Source organism: Phyllobates terribilis, unplaced genomic scaffold (assembly GCF_046119375.1).
Source record: "Phyllobates terribilis strain yellow unplaced genomic scaffold, ASM4611937v1 Scaffold_8__6_contigs__length_399053987, whole genome shotgun sequence".
NCBI classification, from domain to species: Eukaryota; Metazoa; Chordata; class Amphibia; order Anura; family Dendrobatidae; genus Phyllobates; species Phyllobates terribilis.
In genome coordinates this window covers 343,130,680-343,153,492 of record NW_027362768.1, presented here as the reverse complement: position 1 = coordinate 343,153,492, position 22,813 = coordinate 343,130,680, and the positions used below count along the sequence as shown (strand labels likewise).

The window sequence follows — 22,813 nt, the reverse complement described above, 5'->3', positions numbered from 1 at the left end:
TCCATTCTCTGATGTCACACATCTGTCCGCCAATTCACAGTGTATATACACAGCGTAAGCCTGGTGTATACTATCCACCATTCAGTCCTAAATATATAAAAAATATATGTAAAATAGTTTTTTTATCCTCAGACGAGACACACAGCTGGAGCGATATTAGCATTCACTTTTTGATTTATTGTCACTTTGCAGTTACCCACATAACATGTGTTCATAAAAGTGATAATTATTCCGCCACTTCGTCGCGAACATTTGGTAAAGCTGATTACAGTAACAAAACTGTCAAAGGGCACGAGGATTAAGATCGAATTAAAGGAATCAGGCCATTTATCTGATGGAAATCAATAAAAAATAATCGCCAAATATTATAAAAAACTCCTGCTTGTTCTCAGCGAATGGGAACATTCTTGCTTACTGTACATACTGAACTTGAAAAACTTACAATTAAGACTTACTTAAGACTCTCATTGCTTATTTTGGTGTGGAAACTTCCCGAAAATGAGAAAACGCTATGTGTGATCCTGGTCTTACACTGTTGTGCCGACATTCTTTTTTTCATAACAGCGGTTCTTTTAAAGGCCAAACCCGTATTACACACCCGTTTCGCGCCCCCTCAATGTGCATCCCACGCACCCAGTATCGCACACCGGAACCCTGAATAGGTTCTTCATTCTATTAGGTAACTATTTGCCAACTCTTCCAGGAGTCGAGGAAGTCTCCTCTTTCTCTAGGAGCCATCTGGACATTCTAGAAGAGCTGGTAAATGTATAGTTGGGGCATAGTTGTAGGGGGTACAGAGGTGACAGTCGCTCCTGAGTCCAAAGTCCACACGAAGGCTCCATTATTATAAATGGCACATGCGTGGTACGTGACCAGAAATTTCTATTTAAACTTAACATTTTAGGTAAACATGTGGAACACCCTACACCCATTTCAGGTCTGCTAATGTGCATCCTGCATGTCTAGTATCACAGACAGGAAACCCTCCAAAGGTGCTTCGTTCCATGACAATTTTGGAAACTTCGATAGTGCCTTGGTGACTTGCCAACTGTTCTGGAAGTCCAGGAAGTCTTACCTTTTTTTTGGATCCCACATGTTCCAGGAGAGCTGGTAAATGTATAGTTGGGTCATAGTTGTATGGGGTACAGAGGTGACAGTCGCTCCCAAGTCCAAAGTCCACACGAAGGATCCATTATTATAGATGGTACACGCTTGGTAGGTGCCCAGAAATTAAAATTTTATCTTAACATTTTAGGTGAAATTGTGAAACGCCCTACACCTCTTTTGGGTCAACTAATGTGCCTCCTACACATCTAGTATCACAGACAGGAAACCCTTCAAAGGTGCTTCGTAACATGAGGATATGGAGGCTTCGGTAGTGCCATGGTGATTTGCCAACTCTTCCAGGAGTCCAGGGGGTCTCCCCTTTTTCTGTGAGCTCTCCAGATGTTTCAGGAGAGCTTGTAAATGTATAGTTGGGGCATAGTTGTAGGGGGTACAAGGGTGAAGTGGCTCCTAAGTCCAAAATCAACATGAAGGCTTCATTAATGTCACATGCTTGGAAGGTGACCAGAAACATCAATTTTATCTTAACATTTTAGGTGAAAATGTGGAATACTCTACACCCATTTCTGGTCCACTAATGTGCATCCTACAATACCCAGTATCACAGACAAGAAACTACCCAAAGATGTTTCGTTCCATAAGGATTTCGGAAGCTACAGTAGTGGCTGGGTGAGTTGCCAACCCTTTGCGAGTCTAAGAGGCTCGCCTTTTTCTGGGAGCCTCCTGGACATTCCAGGAAAACTGGTAAATGTATGTTTGTAGGGTGTACAGAGGTTACAGTCTCTCTTGAGTCCAAAGTCCACACGAAGCCTCCAGTATTATAAATGGCACTTACTTGGTTTGGGAGCAAAAGTTTCACATTTTAGGTGAAAATGTGGAACGCCCCACAACCATTTCGGATCGCTTGAATGTGCATCTCACTCCCCTAGTACCATACATCAGAAACTCCCCCAAAGGTGCTTTGTTCCATGAGGATTCTGGAGGCTTCATCAGTGCCTAAGTGATATTTTTCCAGCTCTTTCGGGAGTCCAGTAGGTCCCCTCTTTGTCCAAAGGCCAAACGAAGACACCAGAATTACAAACGGTACATGCTTAGTAGGAGCCCAAAAGATTTTTTCTTTCATTTTTACATTTTAGGTTTAAATGCTGAACACTTCTAAACTTATCTGATTTAACCACGTTCTAAATGCAGGGTGATAACTGACCTCAATAGCTCAATGGCGGTAGCGTCTGTTCATCCCGCACATATTCAGTGGCTATTACAAGATGATCTTAATATAGCTCCTACGCAAACCAAGTGCCGAGATGTAGGATGCCCTACGGGGATAAGCTACAGGCTAGTGCCTCCGGTGCCCCCCCTCATTTACATTCGATTCTTTATGTGAAAATTAACCAGCGGCGCTTTCAAATTCGAGAAATATTCCTAATTTAACCTTTTTTTTCCCCTCGCTCCTGACAATCTCCGATAACCCAGAACATGAGCTGAAGTTATTTTTACCATCTCATTATAGGCAATTTATTGTACCTCTCTGAGTCTTGTAGGCAATGCTCAGCCGATATATATATGTCAAGACAGTACAAGTCACATACAGTATATACATCCCATACCATAGGAAATATATTTATCTTGCCTATAGCAGTTGACTCGATTACTTGTGATGCTGTCAAACAGATTTCGAGTGGATTTCATTGTTTTAATGCAAGCAACTAATGAAAGAGTGCAGAACGGTCGAAAGTTTCTCACATTTTATGGGAGACGCATTGGATTTTTTTAACAGAATATTTTCCACAATGGTATATAAAATAATAACACGTCATAGGCCTGTGATGACACGGTCAATGTATAGAATGGGAATGGCACTATAAAACTTTAAAGGGCCGGTTGAGTCTAAAACGAAGTCAACCCCTTTGAAGTTAAACTGAAAATGTTCTTGAAATTTAGTAAAATGTATGTACTAAGATCATTTAGTAAATCAGGGTTATTACTTTTTTCTATTTGGTACCTTTTCTATGTGTTCCTGTACATAATAAGTAACAAAAAAGTCTGCCTGTTATTGGGCTGTACAAACACCCCTCCTTTTACATCATTTCCTGTTCCTGTCCACCCCGAAATTCTCTTTGTACTGACAATACTGAAAGCTCTTTGCTCTCAGAGGACACAGATGTCTTCCCTTCCAGTTTCCTTCTCTAGACTATATAACTGTAACTTATAAAGAGAGTAAACAGAAAAGGGGAGAGGCTCCTGCTGAAGCCAGTTGTCTTATGGACAGACATAAGACAGAGAAGAGGAGAAGCGGTACATGACTGACCTACTGGGACATAAAGTAATTATTTCTTTACATATTTCTCAGTATTATTCATAGAATAAGATGAATATGATCCTTTTTAATATTTTTGTTACTTTTGTATTATTTAGTGTTCTTTTTAGAGTCTATGTACCTACTAAGAAGATGGTACTAGTTGGGGATCAAGTAATATATTTTTCAACAATTGCAAAAGAGTCTATAAAGCTCATTCATTCAGTGGGTTCCCAGTACTCAGAACTCCTCCAGTATCAAGGACTTCTGGAAAAGGTCATCTAGTCCTGCACTATACGAGGTGACCCGTTAAAGGTGTTGTCTCATGAAGTCAATCCTTGTCCATGTGCCCAAGTGAGTCATATCGTATGGACAAAATAAATGGGGTCCCCTGCTTTTGACCCCCCCCACTGTCAACCAGAATGGAGAGACGATCAGTAGGGTTAGCTCCAGCTCTCCATGTATTAGTATGACTGACTGAGAGTGGTTTCTCCAGAAAAATTAGCTGTTTGATGGGCATTTGAGGAGCCAGACCTATTGTCATAAGCTGATTGCCACCATAGCACCATGAAAACAAATTAATATTTGGTACAAGTAACAGTCCTTATGCTAGTCTTCAATGAAGATCCAGAATGGTTCTCAGACCTGTGATTTGTATTAATTAACAGGATAGGGTCTAAGTATAGTAATTATATACATATTAAAATTCTTGGGCAGGCTCCATATTGAAAGGATTGAAGGCTTAACTATGGACCAGTAAGCAAAAATTACCACGAGTGACATTTTTTGAAAGAGCTCATGTGCAAGAAGACCATGTAGACAGAAATAATTAGACTATCCCTTTAAATCTGACAGCTCAGGGCGGATTCTCCAGGACACGGACATTTAAAGATGCAACAATGAATGCATGAATTGAGGTACTTGCCATCAACACAAGAGGGTCTGTTTCTGGTTGTTCCGGCCACTTTTCCAGGCAAACAAGAACATTTCACCGTTTGTGATCTCTCCTCAATACGGTTCTTATTGCAGCATCTGTGCGCCGCTATAACTTCGCACGTTCCACCTTCTGCAAAGACACAAAGCAAAAGTTAGTGGTCACATATGGGTAACGTAGTAATGTAGCGCAACGATATGGGATAATATAAAATTCAGATACAGAATTAACAAGATGCAATACAAGTCCTGGAACAAGGGGCTGATGCAGATCATGTAGAGATGTGTCCACTGATCACACTGGTAACCCATCAATGGGTATTCTTCAAGAAATCAAGTCAAGAGAATGACCAGAACCAAGATGGATGGACACAATCATAGAAATCATGATCTAGCCAGAGGAAGACATTTGGAAGAAATGATTCAACCAACAGTCAAAATCAATGGTACTGTGATGGGCATGAGTGAATTTACGTAAGTCTAAACCTCTAACTTTGTATTTTTGGGGGAGAAACATTGATATTAATGGCACTGTGGTAGGATGTCATTAATGATGCTTCCAAAGACGTCCACAAATCTGATAGTCAGAAAAGCAAAAATATAAAGCTGGCCATAAACATTAGATTAAGATCGGAGGAACCCAATGACTTCAGGAGGGCCAGCCAACCATCTAATGTGAAGATGGTTGTTTGATACCCCAGATAGCAAATATCTTGTGGAGAGAATGACTGGTTGATTTTCAATATGCCTGATCCTATTGTTACTGTGGTAGGATGTCTTCAATGATGCGTCCAAAGAGGTTCAAAAATCTGATGGTCAGAGGAACCCAATGATTTCAGGAGGACCAGCCAACCATCAAATGTGAAGATGGTTGTCCGCTATTTCATCCTTCTTCTCTGCTAGATTTCTAAAACTTAACATGGATAAAACTGAATTCATCATCTTTCTCCCACCTCACTCAACCCCTTTATCCGACTTATCCATCAACGTTAATGGCCGTCCACTCTCCCCAGTCCCGCAAGCTCGCTGCCTTGGGGTAACCCTGGACTCTGACCTCTCCTTCAAACCACATATCCAAGCCATTTCCACTTCCTGTTGACTCCAACTCAAAAATATCTCCCAGATCCGCCCATTCCTCAGCAAAGACTCTGCAAAAACTCTAGTCCATGCCCTCATCATCTCCCGCCTTGACTACTGCACCCTCCTGCTCTGTGGCCTCCCTTCGAACACTCTCGCACCCCTTCAATCTATCCTAAACGCTGCTGCCCGACTAATCCACCTGTCCACCCACTACTCCCCAGCCTTTCCCCTCTGTCAATCCCTTCACTGGCTCCCCATTGCCCAGAGACTCAAGTTCAAGACCCTAACCCTGGCATACAAAGCCATCCACAACCTGTCTCCCCCATACATATGTGACCTAGTCTCCCGGTATTTACCTGTATGCAACCTCCGATCTTCACAACATCTCCTTGTCTACTCCCCTCTTATCTCCTCTTCCCACAATCGCGTACAAGATTTCACCCGTGCATCCCCCCTACTCTGGAACTCTCTACCCCAACACATCAGACTCTCGCCTACCGTGGAAACCTATTAAAGGAACCTGAAGACCCACCTCTTCCTACAAGCCTGCAACCTGCAGTAACCACCGCTCCACCATACCGCTGCACGACCAGCTCTACCCTCACCTACTGTATCCTCACCCATCCCTTGTAGATTGTGAACCCTCGAGGGCAGGGCCCTCTTCCCTCTGTACCAGTCTATCATTGTTAGTTTGGTTACTGTAAGTGATATCTGTATTTGGTATGTAACCCCTTCTTATGTACAGCACCATGGAATAAATGGTGCTATATAAATAAATAATAATAATAATCCACCAGACAACAAATATCCAATGGAGAGAAGGACTGGCAGTTGATTTTCAACATACCTGATCTTTTTGTTTTCAGTGGAGAAAAGTCATGGTCTACCACCTCTGTGGTCTACCAATGGCTTAGGGCCCTCTAGTACACATTAGATAACTCAGATCTGAACAGCTAACAGCTAACTCTCCCCTTATACAGAAACGTTTGGTTCAAGCGAGATCTCCTGTGTTTTCTATGAGAGCGCCGTTGCCCGACACCTCCAGGGAGAACAAAAGGATCATCTGCTGAAATCCAACAGGTTGAATCCTTCTCTTCCGCGAAATCATCTGTTGTAGAAAAGAAGAGAGGCTCCTATATACATTGACTGTCGGCCAAATCAACCAATATCGACAGGTTCATCTAACTTTAGTCTAATGTGTATGGAAATGTTTACTCTCCACTCTCCATACAAGACTCATGCGCGCTCAGTCATTAGGAACAAACGTGTATCATGGCCGGAAGTAATAGTTGACTGTCAAAACAAACAATGTATATGGTCAACTTCATTTGTGCCAAAGTGGTTTGTACATTTCCTGGACTTACGATCTCTTTATTTTTGAAGGACATGTTCAAGGAAAATCCCTTTTAGGGGTCACCTTGGCCTAGCTTTACATACAATTATATATATAAATATCTGTACCTGTTCAATTACAAGCCAAAATTCATACTTTGTAAAACTTTATCTCTTGAACAAAGACATGGAAGCTTCTTAGATGTGTATGAATAATGACGGTATCATAATTATTTTGTCAGGAGGAACAAAAGAACAAAAAAAAGAACATTGTACCTGGGGCTTTGAGTTCTGGTAGAAGGTTTTATCAATTACCAGAAGACAGTACATCAAGATATATATCTCCTAAAGCATTTGACGACTGTGTGGTAATGTTTAAAGTTTACTGCTTCAAGAACATAAGAGGTCGGCGTCTGATAAAGATCTCGTGGCTCGGGAATAAGACTTAACATCTCAATATTTTTTAATGGTAAAAGTAATAAAATGAAGAAAAATAATCAGGGGCAAAAAGTAGAATTCTTCATCAAATTACTGAATGTTTTCACAGCTAAAATTAACTGCTGAAAAGAAGTGAACACAGACATTAAAGGGGTTGTCCAGAGGTCAAAAATGATTTTTCCAAGGCTAAGACTTAGTGATAAACTAAGCGGGTATTTCTTGACATTTACTATGTGTCATCATAGGACAAGGAGACCACTGGGAAACAAGTAAACATCGAAACAGAAAACTGCGGGGGATCGATTAGAAAAGTATCTCTTCCTTTATTTTAAACTAGTCTGATCTTTATTTCCAGAAAAAAACCTTTTATTAGCTCCTAATATTGAAAAAATTACCAAGGAGTAAAAGTGGTTGATCGATCCTCCTGTGATAAGTTTTTACTAAGTTTTTTTAAGTTGCCACCTGAAGACAAATATTGAAGTGAAAAAAAGGTTTGGACATATAGGATTTCAACATGGTCAATCTTTTGCTTCTACATAAGATAATTTGCTCTCAGAAGGGTCCACCAATCTTGACTGAGAAACCATCCATGATCAGACTTTGTTGTAATTTTGTGGAATAGGTCTGAAGAAATCTTGGCGCACAGTGACATAAGTTCCCCATAGGCTCCGGTGTAAAAAAATAAAGTATACCACGTGGAACATATTTTTTGTGAATTGTCTTTCCCTAGAAAAAAGTAAAGTATTACACCTACAGATATAGCAATTAAAAAAAGCTATCAGATGTGCAGTACGTCAGTCCAATTGAGGCCAAGACACTCTTTTGGTCTCCGTTGGGAACATAAGAACCTATAGATACAATTGAAGTATGCCCTAGCAGCTTTTCTGGTGCATACATTATGTGACCATGACCTTAGCCAATTTATTTATTAGTCTGTTTATTTATTGCTACTTTTAGTGACATTTTGCATTTTTTATTAAACCGGAGAACAACTAATGAGGCCAGTACGGACTCCATATGTGCAGTAAGTTGACCCTTTGGTTGCAAAGTCTCAGTTGACCCATTGTCTAACCCAGTCCTGTCTTGGTAAGCCACGTTTTTATGGGCCCGGGGATCTTACCGAGAACTTCTGCTGCTGACGCAGGCCACATTCATCTCCCATAGGGGCTTCCACTTGCCTTTTAGAGTCCTGACTGTGAAATCTACCAAACTGTCTAGCCAGTAATGTCAAAAGCTGGATTTATGGTCCCGTGTTCAAAACCAAAGTAAACCATGACATTTAAAGGGAATCTGTCACCAGGTTTTTGCTAAATAATCTGAGAGCAGCATAATGTAGAGGCAGAGACCCTGATTCCAGGGATGTGTCACTTACTGGGCTGCTTGATATAGTTTTGATAAAATTGCTATTTTATCAGCAAAATATTATCACTAGAGGACTAGTAAACCTGCTGCTAGGTAGTCCTCCATATTTAGAAGCTCTGTACAACCACGCCCCCCACCACTGATTGGCAGCTTTCTGTGTACATGGACAGAGACCTGCCAATCAGTCTTGTGGGTGGGGTTATACAGAGCTCAGCAGTCAGAGAACTGCTAGATCTGCAGCAGATAAAGCAGGGATTTTATCAAAACTGCAGTAAGCACCCCAGTAAGTGATACATCACTGAAATCAGGGTTGCTGCCTCTACATTATGCTGCACTCAGATTCCTCAGCAAAAAACATGTGACAGATTCCCTTTAACTGTATCTGTGTCCTCAGTTCCTACATATGGTTGAATACTTTGGTGTTGTCGTCCTTTTATTTTCTCTCTTGCAGCCTACTGGAAGCACTACCACTGTAGGACAGTAGGAGGATATTATTTGTTTGGGGGCAGAAAGGGGACACTCTAATTTTGTGGGGTGCATAAAGGGAGCATTATTATTTGTGGAGGCACAAAGGACGTAGTTTTACCTCTTAGTAGGCACAAAAGGGGAAATATTATTTTCATGGGTACATACTGGTATTTCTATGGCATGCAAAGCATTACTTTACAAAGGGCAGAAAGTGGGTATTATAATTGTGTGGGGACATAAAGGATGGCAGTATTATTGGGGGGGTCCCTGGAAGAAAACTACGGTATTGCTTTGTGGTCAGCATGAAGGAAGGATTTAATATTGTCTGCGAGGGCACTAATATTTTGTAGGGCATAAAAGGGGGCACTATTAATTTGTGTCTCACAAAGGGGGCACTATTAATTTGTGTCTCACAAAGGGGGCACTATTAATTTGTGTGGCACGAAGGGGGCACTATTAATTTGTGTGGCACAAAGGGGGCACTATTAATTTGTGTGGCACAAAGGAGGGCACTATTAATTTGTGTGGCACAAAGGAGGGCACTATTAATTTGTGTGTTACAAAGGAGGGCACTATTAATTTGTGTGGCACAAAGGAGGGCACTATTAATTTGTGTGGCACAAAGGAAGGCACTATTAATTTGTGTGGCATAAAGGAGGGCACTATTAATTTGTGTGGCACAAAGGGGGCACTATTACTCTTTGGAGGCACGAAGAAGAACATTATGGGTAGCACAGGATGGGAGGATTGAGTGGCTGTATCTGGACCTGCTGTACCATAAAACTGTCTAATAGATGTCGTATTCTATCTCTAATACATAATCTTATTATTTTTCTTTGGGGTGGTGGCAAAATTTATGTGCCCTGAATCTTTTAGGAAATTTCTGCCTACTTTTATTTGAATCGGCTGTAGAAACGGGACCGATGTGGTCAAAATGACCCCCCCCCCAAAAAAGGCTCAAAAGTCAAAAATGTAAATAAAATATAGAAATATTTCCGAAGACCAAGGTCTACAATTGTAATGTGTCCACTTTTCTTCTTCTTCCTCTTCATTATGGATCATAATAAATAAAAAAATTATTATGGTCCATAATGAAGAGGAAGAAGAAGAAAAGTGGACACATTACATTTGTAGAATTTGGTCTTCGGAAATATTTCTATATTTTATTTACATTTTTGACTTTTGAGCCTTTTTTGGGGGGGGTCATTTTGACCATATCGGTCACGTTTCTACAGCCGATTCAAGTAAAAGTAGGTGGAAATTTCCTAAAACCCGCGATAACCAAGATAAAATCTAAAAGGGGATCCCATTGACGTTGTGATTCTACTGACAACATGCAAAAAAAGACATTTTACCATAGAGGAAAGATATAATTATTTTCCTAAATGTAGCCGTCTGTTAGTTATAAGAGAACATTTTCGACAATATGACCTGTCAAATACAAGCTTGGTAACTAGGAGGCAGAAAGATATGAGATACATTTATCCAATATTTATGTATCACTGACATATTCCACAGCTTTATAAAGAGAATGTAGTCACTTGCATCAGTCACCGTCCCCTGTGGGGCTCACAGTCTAATTTATCAGAGAAAGACACTGGAGAAAATTTCATAGGACACCAATTAACCCATGAGCTGGTTTCTCGAGTACAAAAATACATACAAAGGAGGTAAAACACTCAATGTATACACAAAATATAAGTTATTCTGATAAGTAAAGTAATAGAGCAGGAGATGCTGAGCAAATTGATTTCACCTTTTATGGAAAAAAAAATCTATAAATTTTTTAAATTTTGTCTCCAACTTATTCTAAACTTAGGAGTCCAGTGGGCGCTTTTATCAGTGAAAACAAACAACTGTATGAATGCTCATCCAGAGAATGCTGTGAATCATTTATTAGTACCACCCATTAGACTCCTAAGTCTTGACAAAGCAGGGAAACAAAATGATTTTAAAGAATATCACAAAATGAGATGTAGAAAATACAGCAATATCTATCTATTCTGTGCACTATGTCTCTCTAACTGAGCTCTAAGGTTCTCTCTCCTATCCACATTCCCGACAAAATGACTGCAGCATCCCTGCATGGACTTTTATAGTGGCTACATGACTTCAAACCTATGGTCACACATGACCGGCTGTGCTTTAGGGTGGTGCAACTGAAAGGCTTTATGGGGAAGCCTGCTAGTCCGTGCCTAAGGACTCATGTTGCAGTTTCTCTAATACTATCTGTAACATGGCGATGGCCATTTTAGATGATTTTTATGAAACGGATCACAATTTATTCATTCACAATCTTTGAAGAATTAAAAAAAAAATTGTACCAATCTTGATTAGTGCAGAATCGATTCACTCTTCCCTAGTTATAGTGAATCTCTTACCACCAGACTATATATCTGTCAGGAATTCTTTTGCCTTCTACAGTTTGATCACTAGTGGCCGCTATTTTTCACTTTATTAATTGTGCTGCAGTTTCACTCCTTACCACTGGAGGCTGCTGCTGTGTTCTACAATTGACCCTTTTCCAAGATGGCAGATTGGAATCCATCTTGTTTCCTGTTTGGGCCTACTTAAAGCCATATGGATCTCTTACTCATTGCTTGAGTATTGTGTCAAGCTGTTAGCTTAGCTTCAGTCTCCAGCTCCTGAACATTCTTACCCAGACTGTTCTAATTCATCTGCGGATTGTTTCCGACAACTCCTTGCTATCTCCAAGAACTTCGACTACCGCTTGCTGTTCCTGCTTGTGCTCCTTCGGCCTCTGGTTTCCAGCCGTAGTAGGCCAGTATCGTAACAATATGAATCTACTCTACTTTACCAGGTTCCCTTTCAAGAGGACCTATCACTAGGTTAAAGGCAGCAAGCTTTTGTTCTTATTTTATCCTCTCTGCTCCTCTGCGTTTGCCCTTTTTTGTTTTTATTAAATCCACCAAACAGTTCCAAAGATCTGGTCCTTCTTATATAGTGCTAATTATTTTGGTCTTCATTAAAGGGGCGTGGCTCACAGAATAATAATGCAGAGCATCCTAAGGACCCGCCCTAGAGGATCCTGTGAGCCACGCCCCCTGGTAAAGATCATATAATTTAGCAGTAAAAAGAGGACACCTGGGGGAGCAGCGATCATAAAATAAGAGAAAAAAATGGGCACATATTGACTTTAAATACTACGGGAGGATGTATGGGAGGGAAATGAGGAGGTCGAGTCCTTATGGGTGGAGATACATGGGGCAAAAAACAATAATAAAATTATCAAAGGAGTCTGTTATAAACCACCAAATATAGCAGAAGCCACGGAAAGTCTATTAATGAGACAAATAGACGAAGTAGCAAAAAATAACGAGGTGATTATTATGGGGGACTTCAACTACCCCGATATAGACTGGGAAACCGAAAGCTGTAGATCTCAGAAAGGAAACAGGTTTCTGTCAATTATCAAAGACAATTATTTGTCACAACTTGTGCAGGAACCAACTAGAGGGACGGCCCTTTTAGACTTAATATTAACTAACAGGCCAGACAGAATAACTGGGGTGCAGGTCGGGGGGCACCTGGGAAATAGTGACCACAACATTATACAATTCCACATGTGCTTCAGTAGGTGCCCAGCAAGGGACTCACAAAAACACTGAACTTAAGGAGGGCAAAGTTTGATCAGCTAAGAGATGCCCTTCACCTTATAGACTGGGATAGTATCTTTAGTAATAGGAGCACGGATAGAAAATGGGAAATTTTCAAAACAGTCCTACATAGTCACTGTAGAAGGCACATACCTTATGGGAATAAAAGGGCTAGGAATAGGAGGAAGCCAATGTGGCTACATAAGGAAGTCAAGAGGGCAATGAAAAAAAAAAAAAAGGCTTTCAGTAAACTTAAACAAGAAGGCAGCGAGGAAGCGCTAATATCTTATGGGGAAAAAAACAAAATCTGTAAGAAACAAATAAGAATAGCAAAAGAGGAGACAGAGAGACTAATTGCCAAGGAAAGTAAAACGAATCCCAAACTGTTCTTTAACTATATAAACAGTAAAAGGATTAAAACTGATGGAGTTGGCCCATTGAAAAATAACCTGGGTAAAATCATAGAGGGCGATGAGGGTAAAGCAAACCTACTCAATAGCTTCTTCTCCACTGTTTTCACAAAAGAAAACAATTTATCGGAGGAAATGCAGAGTGATAAAGTAAACCCTCCGCTAAATATCACCCAACTAACCCAGGAGGAAGTTCAGAAACGCCTAAATAATATCAAAATAGACAAGTCACCAGGCCCAGATGACATACACCCCCGGGTACTAAAAGAATGAAGTAATGTGATAGACAGACCGCTGTATCTTATATTCAAGCACTCTTTATGGACAGGGACTGTCCCACTAGACTGGCGCCAAGCAAATGTGGTACCAATATTCAAAAAGGGGTCTAAAAGTGACCCTGGGAACTATAGACCAGTAAGCTTAACGTCTGGTGTGGGTAAATTGTTTGAAGGATTTCTTAGAGATGCTATTGTAGAATATCTTAATGATAATAACTGTCTAACTCCATATCAACATGGATTCATGAGGGATCGCTCCTACCAAACAAACCTTATGGCCTTCTACGAGGAGGTGAGCTCACAGCTGGACCGGGGAGAGTCAGTGGATGCTGTATACCTTGACTTCTCCAAAGCGTTTGATACCGTGCCACACAAAAGGTTGGTATATAAAATGAGAATGCTTGGTCTGGGGGATAATGTGTGCAAGTGGGTAAATAGCTTGCTGAGTGATAGAAAGCAGAGGGTGGTTATCAATGGAGTAAGCTCAGGGGGTGTCAGGGTTACTAGCGGGGTGCCTCAAGGGTCTGTCTTGGGCCCTATATTATTTAATATATTTATTAATGATCTAGTGGAAGGGTTGCATAGTAAAATAGCAATATTTGCAGATGATACTAAACTTTGTAAAGTAGTTAATACAGATGAGGATAGGGCACAGCTACAGGAGGATTTAGATAAATTGGGGAGTTGGACCAAAAAATGGCAAATGAAGTTCAATGCCGATAAATGCGAAAAGAAAGGGCGCATGTGTAGACTCACAGGGCTATTTAAATAATTTAAAAAGTGCCAGTACACTCACCTGTTATGGTTGTGTACGTCTACACAACCAAGATTAAGCGTGTGATTAATGAGGCTCCGGGTCACCTCTATTTGTAGTACCGTCCTGTCGGTGTTTGCCTCGCAACTCTGTGCTCCTCAAGTGGTCACACGATCCTGCCGGACCAGATACCACGTCACCGCAGGTCCTCAGTAGTTTAACCCGGTGGCTGGATAACCGCAGGTCCTCACACATCCAAATAGACCAGGCTGCTCCAGCCGCTTTGGCTCCGTATGGAGATATTTCACAAGTAAACAATGGTGCAGAGGTCTCAGGGAGCGCCAAAGGAATACTGGACAATTTAATAGATGGCAACCGACTTTTATTCTTCCTCCAATACCACTGCCACAACGCGTTTCAACGGTCTAAGCCGTCTTCATCAGGTGGGGTCAAACCTGATGAAGACGGCTTAGACCGTTGAAACGCGTTGTGGCAGTGGTATTGGAGGAAGAATAAAAGTCGGTTGCCATCTATTAAATTGTCCAGTATTCCTTTGGCGCTCCTTGAGACCGCTGCACCATTGTTTACAATGCCAATAAATGTAAGGTCATGCACATGGGAAAGAAAAACAGCAGTCACCCATACATATTAAATGGGAAACCGTTGGGGAAATCTGACATGGAGAAGGACCTGGGCGTCTTGGTTAACAGCAAATTAAATTGGAGTGCCCAGTGTCAGGCAGCAGCTGCGAAGGCAAATAGAGTCATGGCATGCATCAGAAGAGGAATAGGGGCATATGATGAGAACATTGTTCTTCCTCTGTATAAAGCGCTGGTAAGGCCGCACTTAGAATATTGTGCATAGTTCTGGGCTCCGGTGCTCAGGAAGGACATATTGGAGCTAGAGAGGGTACAAAGGAGGGGACTAAGGTAATAAAGGGAATGGAGGGACTAGAATACCCAGAGAGGTTGTCAAAATTAGGCCTATTTACGCTGGAAAAGAGAAGGCTTAGGCGAGACCTCATAAACATGTATAAATACATCAGGGGGTAGTACAGAGATCTCTCCCATGACCTGTTTATACCAAGGATGGTGACAAAGACGAGGGGGCACACTATGCGTCTGGAGGAAAGGAGGTTCCTGCACCAGCATAGAAGGGGATTCTTTACGGTCAGAGCCGTGAGACTCTGGAACTCTCTGGGAGAGGAAGTGGTGATGTCCAACTCACTTAATGAGTTCAAGAGAGGCCTGGACGCCTTTCTTGAGAACAATAAAATTACATCTTATGCTTAGTGATAGTTAATTAATCCAGGGATTTAATCTGACTGCCAGATTGGAGTCGGGAAGTGAATTTTTCCTCAATGATGTAAATTGGCCTATACCGCATGGGTTTTTTTTGCCTTCCCCTGGATCAACGCTGCGGAATAGCTGCAGTGCACAAGAAATAGGCTGAACTGGATGGACGCTTGTCTTTTTTCGGCCTTATAAACTATGTAACTATATACTCTCATGTTCAGTCCACAAAATGGTTATCTCAACTGAATACAAAATAGGTACATAATAAAGTATCTGTACTTTCAGTGTTCAATTTAATTAAACATTTCTAATAAAAGTGAAAAATTCCTTTAATTGCAAAATATACAAAAAAAAATTAAATTTACGAGTCAAGTTTCTGGTCTCGTAAGCTGGTTCCATACCTATATAGGATACAGATCATTTGGGTTTTAAGACTCCAGAGAACGACGTCCCCAACCAATAATATTGCTGGTGTTAATTTACCCCCGTTACAACAGTAATTCCTGCAGACTTATATATGATGTCTGTCGGCAGCTGAGCGCCAGGTGCGTCATGTAGATGCATTAGCTACTTTGATATTTATACCAGTAATAAAGATCACTGTATTATTTTTCCCAGCTACAAAATAATGAAAATGTATGAGAGCATGTTTAATACATTGCTTATATTACTTAATTTACCTGCGTAAGAACCAATGGATAACTTGTCTTTTTACTGAAATGAAATTCGCATGTGAATGGAATTTCGAGTTTAGTAATGACTTCTGGCGACACTAATGTAATCTGTGTTGAATAGTCACCTCCGGAGGTAGCCCTGCATTAATCTGAAATATACAGAATACTGCTACATCCCGAATGCAATTTATGGTAATTATATATGAACTGGAATAATGGATGACCGAGAAGGAATGTAGCACTTTGTATCTTTACAGGGTTCTATTCATTTAAGTGAAATTTGTCTGCATATTTGTATGATTACGGTAAATGGAATCCGTCCTTTTGAAGGAAAAGTCCGGTTTGCTGGCTGCATGTTATAGAGGACGGGGAGCTGAAAAGATTAATATATAGTTTTGTAGGAAAAGTTTCAGTAGAACTTGCAATTTCTTCATTTAAATCACTGCTCACATTCTAAGCTTATGAGTCCAGTGGGTAGAGTCACAGAGTAGAACCGCCCACTGGACTTACGGTAACTCCTTAAAAAATCCAGATTTTAATCAATAAAATACCAAATTTTCCCACAAAAACATACATTATTTTGTTTATTTCTTCCGGCTCTATAATATCCTGCCCACTATATGTTTAATAACATTAACCCTTTAAGTACTTTTTTTTTTTCATGGTCGCATTTAAAGAGACACAACTTGAAATTTTTCTCTAGCTGGAGGAGAAGTCGCTTTTGTGAGAGTCAACTTGCATTTTCCAAAGTCAACAGTTTGCGGTATATATAATTTATCCATTTGATTTTACTAACTTTTTTGTTGTTGTTGGGGAGTGGAGGAGATGGTAGGAAAGACAGCAATTCCACTATTGATTTTTTCAATTTTTCCCTCAGTCTACCATGCTCTAGATAAAAGTGATACCAAAAATAAATGTTTTTTTTAAAATAAAAAAGTCATTTCTGTTATTTTTGGGATTTGTCATTTTTAATATAAGCTTATAAGGACTTTTTTTTTTTTTAACGGATAACATATAATTTATCTAATAATTTTTTGTAGGAATAGCTCTTTGGTAACCACACAGGCACAGCTTTCATGTATGCATGTGCAATGACCATGATGTACAGTGGTGGCCAAAAGTATTGGCACCCCTGCAATTCTGTCAGATAATACTCAGTTTCTTCCTGAAAATGATTGCAATCTGTAACATACCTGGCGGTGTCCTTGCATAGTGGTCCATCTCCCACTGTGCAAGAGCGCGCACTTGATCTCCAATCCAGAATGTCTCTCTGGCTTCCCTCCATGCTGTGTTTGCTTCTGTTTCTGCTGCTTAAGGGTGGCGCCCGATCACTTCCTGCTTTTTGTACCTGCTGCAGGCACACCCCTTGTGCGTCCTCAGTCTATTGCTGTCTGTCATCTGGTATTTAACCCAGCTGCTCCAATTAACCCATGCCTGAGCATTGTGTTTCATTCAGTGTGCTCTCTCACTCTGAATGTGCCAGGTCCCCTTCTGTGTTTGCTTGCCTGCCCTTCCTGGAGGCTGTATTTCCAGGCCTGTCTGAACACGCTCCTTGCCTGTTCATTCCGCCTTCTAGGGGCCGCATACCTAGACCTGCTCCTGTATCTTGTCTGTCCTGTCTGAACACGCTCCTAGCCTGTTCCTCCCGCCTTCTAGGGGCTGCATACCTAGACCCGCTACTGTATCTTGCTACTGTGTCTGTTCTTGTCTGTATACTCTTCTAGCCTGTTTCCTGTGTTTCTCTATGTCCGTACCTTTCCTTTTTCTGCAGAGTCTGAACTCGTACCTAACTCCTGCTCGTTGTCACTGTACTTCCGTTTGTGAGTTAGTGGTCCACTCGCTACTTCACTGTAAGTACCCTGTGGGTATCTGGTTCTGCCTTTCCCTTCCTGCCTGTTCCGTGTGTACAAAGCCCTTTCCCCCCTGCTCTGCCTTGCTCACCGCTCCGGCGGTTCTAGCCTGCTCTGCCTTGCTCACCGCTCCGGCGGTTCTGGCCTGCTCTGCCTTGCTCACCGCTCCGGCGGTTCTAGCCTGCTCTGCCTTGCTCACCGCTCCGGCGGTTCTAGCCTGCTCTGCCTTGCTCACCGCTCCGGCGGTTCTAGCCTGCTCTGCCTTTGCTCACCACTCCGGCGGTTCTGGCCTGCTCTGACCCTTGGCTCACTGCTCCGGCAGTCTTGCTCCGTTCTGACCCTTTGCTCACTGCTCCGGCAGTCTTGCTCCGCTCTGACCCTTTGCTCACTGCTCCGGCAGTCTTGCTCCGCTCTGACCCTTTGCTCACTGCTCCGGCAGTCTCGCTCCGCTCTGACCCTTTGCTCACTGCTCCGGCAGTCTCGCTCCGCTCTGACCCTTTGCTCACTGCTCCGGCAGTCTCGCTCCGCTCTGACCCTTTGCTCACTGCTCCGGCAGTCTCGCTCCGCTCTGACCCTTTGCTCACTGCTCCGGCAGTCTCGCTCCGCTCTGACCCTTTGCTCACTGCTCCGGCAGTCTCGCTCCGCTCTGACCCTTTGCTCACTGCTCCGGCAGTCTCGCTCCGCTCTGACCCTTTGCTCACTGCTCCGGCAGTCTCGATCTGCTCTGACTACTCTTGCTCACCGCTCCAGGCGGCCTCGTCCTGCTCTACTCTTGCTCACCGCTCCAGGCGGCCTCATCCTGCTCTACTCTTGCTCACCGCTCCAGGCGGCCTCGTCCTGCTCTACTCTTGCTCACCGCTCCAGGCGGCCTCGTCCTGCTCTACTCTTGCTCACCACTCCAGGCGGCCTCGTCCTGCTCTACTCTTGCTCACCGCTCCAGGCGGCCTCGTCCTGCTCTACTCTTGCTCACCGCTCCAGGCGGCCTCGTCCTGCTCTACTCTGGCTCACTGCTCCAAGTGGCCTCGTCCTGCTCTACTCTTGCTCACCGCTCCAGGCGGCCTCGTCCTGCTCTACTCTTGCTCACCGCTCCAGGCGGCCTCGTCCTGCTCTATTCTTGCTCACCGTTCCAGGCGGCTTCGTCCTGCTCTACTCTTGCTCACCGCTCCAGGCGGCCTCGTCCTGCTCTACTCTCGCTCACCGCTCCAGGCGGCCTCGTCCTGCTCTACTCTCGCTCACCGCTCCAGGCGGCCTCGTCCTGCTCTACTCTCGCTCACCGCTCCAGGCGGCCTCGTCCTGCTCTACTCTCGCTCACCGCTCCAGGTGGCCTCGTCCTGCTCTACTCTTGCTCACCGCTCTAGGCGGTCTCGTCCTGCTCTACTCTTGCTCACCGCTCTAGGCGGTCTCGTCTTGCCCTGCTCTCGCTCACCACTCTGGGCGGCCTTACTCTGCTGTGTTTGTCCGCCACATCTGTGGTTCTGTTCCTGAGTCCCAGTGTGTACTGGGTCCTATCCCGCCTGTGTTCCTACCTGCTAGTGCCTCCCTGTCTGCACTCTAGCCGTGCTTGCCTGTACCCCCCTGCCAGCATACCCGCCTGCATGCATACCAGTCGTGCCTGCCTATACCCACCAGTCTGTGTGCCAGCCTAACCTGTCTGTTCCTGTATTCCCCTGTGTGGGTCAACAGCCGTGTCCAGGGTCTGTCCTGGAGTAGCACCTGGTCCCTCTGCTCGGTTCCTCCTTGGTGCACTGGCATCGTATGCCGTCGTGCGACCCTGGTCGGATCGGGTGAATACCTAGTTACGCCCCTCCAGGCATTCACTCTCCGGCATGGTCCAGTGGAATCACACGCACAAGCCGCTCAGCCCGCGCGTGTGCATTACACAATCACAAATTCTTTGGTATTATTATCTTCATTTAATTTGTCTTCAATGAAAAAACACAAAAAGAATTGTCCTAAAGCCAAATTGGATACAATTCCACACCAAACCAAAAAAAGGGGGTGGACAAAAGTATTGGCACTGTTTGAAAAATCATGTGATGCTTCTCTAATTCGTGTAATTAACAGCACCTGTAACTTACCTGTGGCACCTAACAGGTGTTGGCAATAACTAAATCACACTTGCAGCCAGTTAACATGGATTAAAGTTGACTCGACCTCTGTCCTGTGTCCTTGTGTGTACCACATTGAGCATGGAGAAAAGAAAGAAGACCAAAGAACTGTCTGAGGACTTGAGAAACCAAATTGTGAGGAAGCATGAGCAATCTCAAGGCTACAAGTCCATCTCCAAAGACCTGAATGTTCCTGTGTCTTCCGTGCGCAGTGTCATCAAGAAGTTTGAAGCCCATGGCACTGTGGCTAACCTCCCTAGAAGTGGTCGGAAAAGAAAAATTGATGAGAGATTTCAACGCAAGATTGTGCGGATGGTGGATAAAGAACCTCGACTAACATCCAAACAAGTTCAAGCTGCCCTGCAGTCCGAGGGTACAGCAGTGTCAACCCGTACTATCCGTCGGCGTCTGAATGAAAAGGGACTGTATGGTAGGATACCCAGGAAGAACCCACTTCTTACCCTGAGACATAAAAAAGCCAGGCTGGAGTTTGCCAAAACTTACCCGAGAAAGCCTAAAACGTTTTGGAAGAATGTTCTCTGGTCAGATGAGACAAAAGTAGAGCTTTTTTGGAAAAAGCATCAACATAGAGTGTACAGGAAAAAAAAAGAGGCATTCAAAGAAAAGAACACGGTCCCTACAGTCAAACATGGCGGAGCATTGTAAGAAACTCATTGATGGTTACCGGAAGCGGTTGTTCGCAGTTATTTTGGCTAAAGGTTGTGCAACCAAGCATTAGGCTGAGGGTGCCAATACTTTTGTCTGGCCCATTTTTGGAGTTTTGTGTGAAATGATCAATGATTTGATTTTTGTTTCATTCTCTTTTGTGTTTTTTCCTTGCAAGCAAATTACATGAAGATAATAATACCAAAGAATTTGTGATTGCAATCATTTTCAGGAAGAAACTGAGTATTATCTGACAGAATTGCAGGGGTGCCAATACTTTTGGCCACCACTGTACATGTACAACATAGTGTGCTGATGCACGGCCCCATTAAGAATCCATGTTCTACAGATTAACAATATGGAGCTGGCATAAATATGTACATCAAAACTGAACTATATTCTATATGCCTCTGGTTTCATATCTGGCATGACCCATCATATTCTATAATATGTAGGTTTTTTTGTGATGCGCCCCCTGGGGCCGTGGGGTACTCGGTAGCCGAGCCGGTCCTGTATTGGGGTAGTCACGGTGGCAGTGACCCGGTCCGTGACCCAGGGCGGTCAATTAAAGTGACAGTCAATTGGGGAATTGGGGAAAATGTTCGTGACGCCACCCGTGGTATGCGGCTACATGGGGCCGCCGCTGCGGTGCAGATCCACTGGAGCTGATGGTGACGCAGCAGAGATAGTGGAGCTCTCCACGGGCAGAGCAAAGCTCCAGGGCAGTATATTAGATGGATGTTGTAGATGTTGCTGATGTAGTGCAGGGCTGGTGATGGCGCAGCAATTATTCGAGAACACAAGTGGGGTGCAGTCTTCAGGTTTTACTCACAGTTGTTAAGTTCTCCAGGTTACAGTTACCGGTTTGTAACCTCCCACATCGTCCTGTCTCCTCCGGGGAAGTGATCCAGCCAACTCTCAGATATTTTGGAAGCACTTGAACGAGACCCCTTTCTTATGTACCTTCCCAGGTCGTCTCTCTGCACTGGCTCTCGCCCTCCTGCCCTGCACCTCACACACAGTGTCCCGGGTAGGCCTTGTTGGGCGACGTCCTCTGAGTCCCCTTGGTCCTATATGGCCACCTTTTCAGCGATTATGTGTGGATTTTGGCTACGGCACTTGAAGATACCGCAACCTCCGGTTTGCTAGCTGAGACTTGAAGTCCTCCACTAGTCAGGGGCCAGTTCCCTACTGCGGCCTGATCCCTCCACGGTCAGCGTGAACTCGGGCGCACGGGTCGACTCTGCACTCGCCGTGCCCCTAGGATCCCCTCTATATCTGGAGCCTTTCCCACAGCTCCTGTCCTCTCTCCAACTCTCCTCCTTGGCCTCTCTCACTGGGACCCACCCCTCTGCTCTCTTGAGGACTCAGCTGCTCCCCTGAACAGAACTCCTTCTGAACTCCTTCTAGATATTTCCACCCTTCTTTTTATATGCTTCTCTCAGTGCTCCCCTGAACTACTTCCTCCACCCACACCCACTACATGGTTCCCTTTCTTTTGGTCCCCCCCTTCCAGCCAGGGACAGGGCTCAGCAGTGACCAAGTGCATCTTGCCCCTCCTGTTGGTCTGGAGTGGTGTAGTGCTGGATGTAGGTGTGGGTCTCCTTACCTGAGAGTGGGGTACCACACATCTGGCTGAGATGCAGTACCTCTGTGGCGACTGGACCCGCAGGGGTGCCACATTTGCATCAAAATTTAGCTAATAGGTGAAAATCAGTTGCTTTCGGGGCCACATCCATCTCTCTGGCTGTTCAAATCCGGCCCATGGACTGAGACAGCCGAAGGGCTGAAACAGTGGCCCACGGGTCGTACCATGCCCTCCCCCGCGTGCCATCCACTCTCACCGCTATCTTTATCCTCAGGATGCAGACAGCAGTGAATACATCAGTGGAGAACAGGGTTGCCGGCTCCATCTTCCACCAGTCAGCGTGTTAGACAGCGGAAGGGATGACATCATGTGATTGCACTGCTGCTGAGACTCAGTGCACAGGAGACAGGACCAGAGTGCCGGGGGAACAGGAGCAAGGTGAGTATGTGTTGCTGTTTTTTTTTTTTTTTTCATGTGTATGGGATATTTGTATGTATATATGGAGGCTATGTGTGGCTCACACTGTATATATGGAGGATATGTGAGATTCATGCTGTATATATGGAGGCTATGTGAGGGATCACACTGTATATATGGAG

At 43.6% G+C, this 22,813-nt stretch overlaps 1 protein-coding gene across 4 annotated transcripts in view; it reads right to left on the bottom strand.

Moving 5' to 3' along the window:
* Positions 1-22,813, bottom strand: part of TAFA1 (TAFA chemokine like family member 1) — a 685,025-nt gene that overhangs the window by 107,956 nt on the left and 554,256 nt on the right. For all 4 annotated transcript variants that reach the window (XM_073644713.1, XM_073644711.1, XM_073644710.1 and 1 more), the window contains exon 4: positions 4,287-4,427. In XM_073644713.1, the coding sequence (XP_073500814.1) occupies positions 4,287-4,427 (141 nt within the window). The remainder of the gene's footprint in view (positions 1-4,286; positions 4,428-22,813) is intronic.